At 52.8% G+C, this 3,984-nt stretch overlaps 1 protein-coding gene across 1 annotated transcript; it reads left to right on the top strand.

The window, feature by feature from the left end:
- The first annotated feature begins 851 nt into the window (after positions 1-851).
- Positions 852-3,764, top strand: HOXB2 (homeobox B2). The gene is made up of 2 exons (XM_082494776.1): positions 852-1,361; positions 2,638-3,764. Exons 1-2 carry the CDS (start codon positions 968-970, stop codon positions 3,267-3,269), a joined length of 1,026 nt encoding a protein of 341 aa, XP_082350902.1. The 5' UTR covers positions 852-967; the 3' UTR covers positions 3,270-3,764.
- Positions 3,765-3,984: the final 220 nt, after the last annotated feature.

The raw sequence follows: 3,984 nt of genomic DNA, 5'->3' as shown, positions 1-3,984 counted from the left end.
AGGGGGAAAAGATGGGAAGGAAGAAACGGGATTTCAAAGATATCTGTGACCTTAAAACTTGTTTAGCCTTTAAGGAAAGTGCAAAGAACCCATTAAGTCTGGCTGTAGAAGCGGAAGGATTAATCTGTTTCTTTAAAAGTAATTTAACCAGGTGATTCAGGCCGGTCTAACCATTCCTGACCTGAAAGCTCACTTGATTTCCTAAATGCTCGTACCCAGACTCAGACACAAACCTCCGGACCAAACCCTCCTGCTGGCTTGAACTTCCCAAGCTCTACAATAAATATATACATATATGTGATATGTAAATACACCCAGGCACTCCCGGCCTCGGTTGCCAGACCCGAGATCTCAGCTCGCCCGCGGTTTAGGCTGCATTTCCCTGTTTGCCTGTGGGCACCTCGGGGGTGGGGGGGCAAAAAGCCCCCTTTTCCCACGCCTGGTTTCCCCTCTCCTGGGGGGTCCAAACTCTCGGGAGTTCAGCGAGGACGTCTGGAGCCGCACGGCGCAGGCAGGGCAGGCAGCACCGGGCAGGGCAGGCAGCGCAGGCAGCGCAGGCAGCAGCTCCCTGCCCGCAGCCCCTGGCCCCGGCAGAGCCCGCGGCCGGACGAGGAGGGATGGCGGCAGAGGGAAGGGGGACGGGGGGGGGGTTTTCTGGGGATCTTCTCTCGCCTTTTTTTTTTTTTTAATCAATTAAAGAAAATAATGCTTTCTGTTTGCCACCAGGCCCCGCCTGCCATTGGCCAGGGCTGGTCACGTGACCAGGAATTGGCTGCAATTTCGCCCCAGTCTCGAGTTTAATAGACCAAGGTCCCCATACGCCTGTATTATCAGCAATATAACAATTATAAAAAGCCCGAGAACCATCATCATCACTGCCATAAAAACTGAGGCCCTCAGATTTCTTTCCCTCTCCCCCTCCCTCTTCCCCCCTCCCACTTTTTAAACCCTGGGCCCTGGAAAAGCCATGAATTTTGAATTTGAGAGGGAGATCGGGTTTATAAATAGCCAGCCTTCGCTCGCAGAGTGCCTGACGTCTCTTCCCGCTGTCCTGGAGACATTTCAAACTTCATCAATCAAGGACTCGACATTAATTCCTCCTCCTTTTGAGCAAACCGTCCTCAGCCTGAATCCTTGTTCCAGCAGCCAGGCAAGACCGAGGAGCCAAAAAAGAGCATCTCATGGCCTGCTCCAGCTCCAGCCGCAGCCTCCGGCACAGCCCGGCCCCTTGGCAGCAGAATTCCCCTGGATGAAGGAGAAGAAATCCTCCAAGAAAGCTACCCAGGCTCCATCCTCTTCTTCCTCCTCTTCCCCCCCATCATCTTCCTCGGTGCCGGTCCCTGCCGCAGGATCTCCTGCAGGTTCGTATAATGAGGGGACGAGGGGATGCTTGCTGAAATCGGAGAGGATCCGAATAATAAACAATGCCCCCCCATCCCAGAGCAGCCCTACCCCAGCTCCCCCCCCCCCCCCCCCCTTCCCCAACAGACTTTGCCCCGCACCTCCCCCGAACCGTGTCACGCAATAAAATACACCGCAACAATGTACACAGCCGGGGGAGGAGGGTGGTGGTGGTGGTGGGGTTCTCCTGCCTCCTCCCCCCCGCAAATAAAAGAGCAAATTGCTGTTAACTTCTGAGAAAGCAGAGGGAGCGGGGGCCGGGGGAGCCGGGCTCTTTACTAGCTCCAGTGGGGGGACCTGGCAGCCGAACTACAGCTTCATTTGGCTGACTTTCCCTCCCAGCCCTGAATTATTATTTTTTTTTACAGGGGAATAAAAAAGCCAAAATAAATAAATAAATAAATAAATGACTAAATAAATAAATAATAAAAACCCCCAAACCACAACAAAAAAAAAAAAAAAAAGAAAGAAGAGCGGATGGGGCGAAAGAAAGACGGGTGGGTAACGTGGCGGCTGCTCCCAGCAGGATGGGGAGGTGGAAAAAGAGAGAGCAGGACTCTCAGCGGCCAGCACAGAGGGGAAAGGCAGTTCTCCATGACAAAATAAAATAAATACACCCCCAAATCCCCTCTCAGCCCCCCAATAAAGCAATAGCCTCTCTCCGGGGCGCCCCGTGGCCGGGGAGCTCGGCAGCCCTGGCCAGGAACCCTCCTTCCCCCGGGACAAATTGTTTAAGGCACAATTCACCGTTTCAAGTATTTTAATGGCACCGTTCAGGTAAATGCCGGGCAGAAGGGCGGACGCCGGAGCTCATTGGCCAGATAATACAGGAATAATGAAATCAAAGCCCCGCAGCGTCCGTCCCCGAAGTGCCGGTAAAATAAGGGAAAAAAAAAAAAAAAAAGAAAAAAAAAAGAAAAGAAAAGGAAAAGGTCGAAATTCCCCTTGTTCGCGGAGGTGGCAGAGAAGGAAGGTCCCTAAAGGCAGAGGCCAGGGAGCAAAACCCTTTCTCCTCTTTGGGGCAAAGGGACCGGAGAGTCATTTCCAACCCTCTTCCACAGTGGGAAGGGTTTAATTAAACATTTCTTTTCTCCCGTAGCGGCTCCTCCGCCACACTCACGCTCGTTCGTGCGGGGCACGGCTCTGCCCTACCCGCAACGGGGAGGGGACGGACCCAGACCCTCCGCCTGTCCCCGCTCCCTCTCTTTCCAACGGGCCGTTTTCTATGTGTTTAAGACATCCAGGGGCTGACGGACACCAGCGGCTCCAGGAGGCTCCGGACCGCGTACACCAACACGCAGCTGCTGGAGCTGGAGAAGGAATTTCATTTCAACAAATACCTCTGCAGGCCCCGGCGGGTGGAAATCGCGGCTCTGCTCGACCTCACCGAGCGGCAAGTCAAGGTCTGGTTCCAGAACCGCCGGATGAAACACAAGAGGCAAACCCAGTACAAAGAAAACCCCGACGGGGATCTCGCCTATCCCAACCTGGACGAGGGCAGCGACCCGGCGGAGGAGGCTGAGGAGAGCCCGGCTTTCGGGCCGGCTCCGGAGCCCGGCGGGCTCTACCAAAGCGAGAAGCCGGGCAGCGGGGATCCCGGGAGCCCACGGTTCGCGGCGGCCGGGGCCGGGGGGGAGCCCGGCGGCACGGCCGGGCCCTCGGACCGTGGCTACCCCGACAGCCAGGACTCGCCTTTGTTGCCAGACCTGAGCATCTTCTCGGCAGAGTCCTGCCTGCAGCTCTCGGAAGGGCTTTCCCCCAGTCTCCCGGGCTCCCTGGAGAGCCCCGTCCATTTCTCCGAGGAAGATCTGGACTTTTTTACGAGCGCACTTTGTACTATAGATTTGCAACATTTAAATTTCCAATAGCGGCCCCCGCTCCCCGCCCGCCTCGCCGTTTCTGCCCCGTCCCGAGCCACGGCCGGCTCCCCCCAGTCTTCTGTAAGGGGGAGGGGAGGGCACCCCCAAAAATCAACCCAAGCCATCTCTCATTCAATCAACCCGTCCCGCCCCCCAAACACTTTCTTTTAAAGCTCCTCACACTGTGGGACCCGCATCACCCTCCCAATATTTATTCTAGAAGGCTCACATGAAAGAAGAGCCCGAGTTTTGCTAAATGCAGGTATTTAAGTATAGGTTTGTTTTGTTTTGTTATTTATTTTAAAGAAGGCACTCGATAGTTCTCACGCACATCAGAGATGTCAGCCCCCGAGAGAAAACATTTGTAAATCCTTCAAGCGACTTTCTCAGGAATCAGAATAAGACTTAGATTTCTTAATAAAATAAAATAAAAACGGAGGAATTTTCCTTCCTCTTTTTAAGTTTTAGATGTAGACTATTTATTCAAATCCTTTAATAGTAAATGGCAAATTATTTATTGTACATTATTTTCATAGAGTAAATAAATGTCTTTATAAAACCAAGGAAAGTGTGTTGCTATATATTTCATCAGAAAACGTCCTGGGTTTTGCCTAAATCATTCGCTTTCCTCTTTTCTGCTTTGCAGTAATGAAGTCCTAATAATCTCCTCCTGTGCACTGAGAGGGGAGACAAAAGAAATTGCTCTCAACTAACGTTTCAAGAG

Source organism: Vanellus vanellus (assembly GCF_965231255.1).
Source record: "Vanellus vanellus genome assembly, chromosome: 24".
NCBI lineage: Eukaryota > Metazoa > Chordata > Aves > Charadriiformes > Charadriidae > Vanellus > Vanellus vanellus.
The sequence above is the reverse complement of the archived record's forward strand: the minus strand, read 5'-3'. Positions and strand labels throughout refer to the sequence as shown.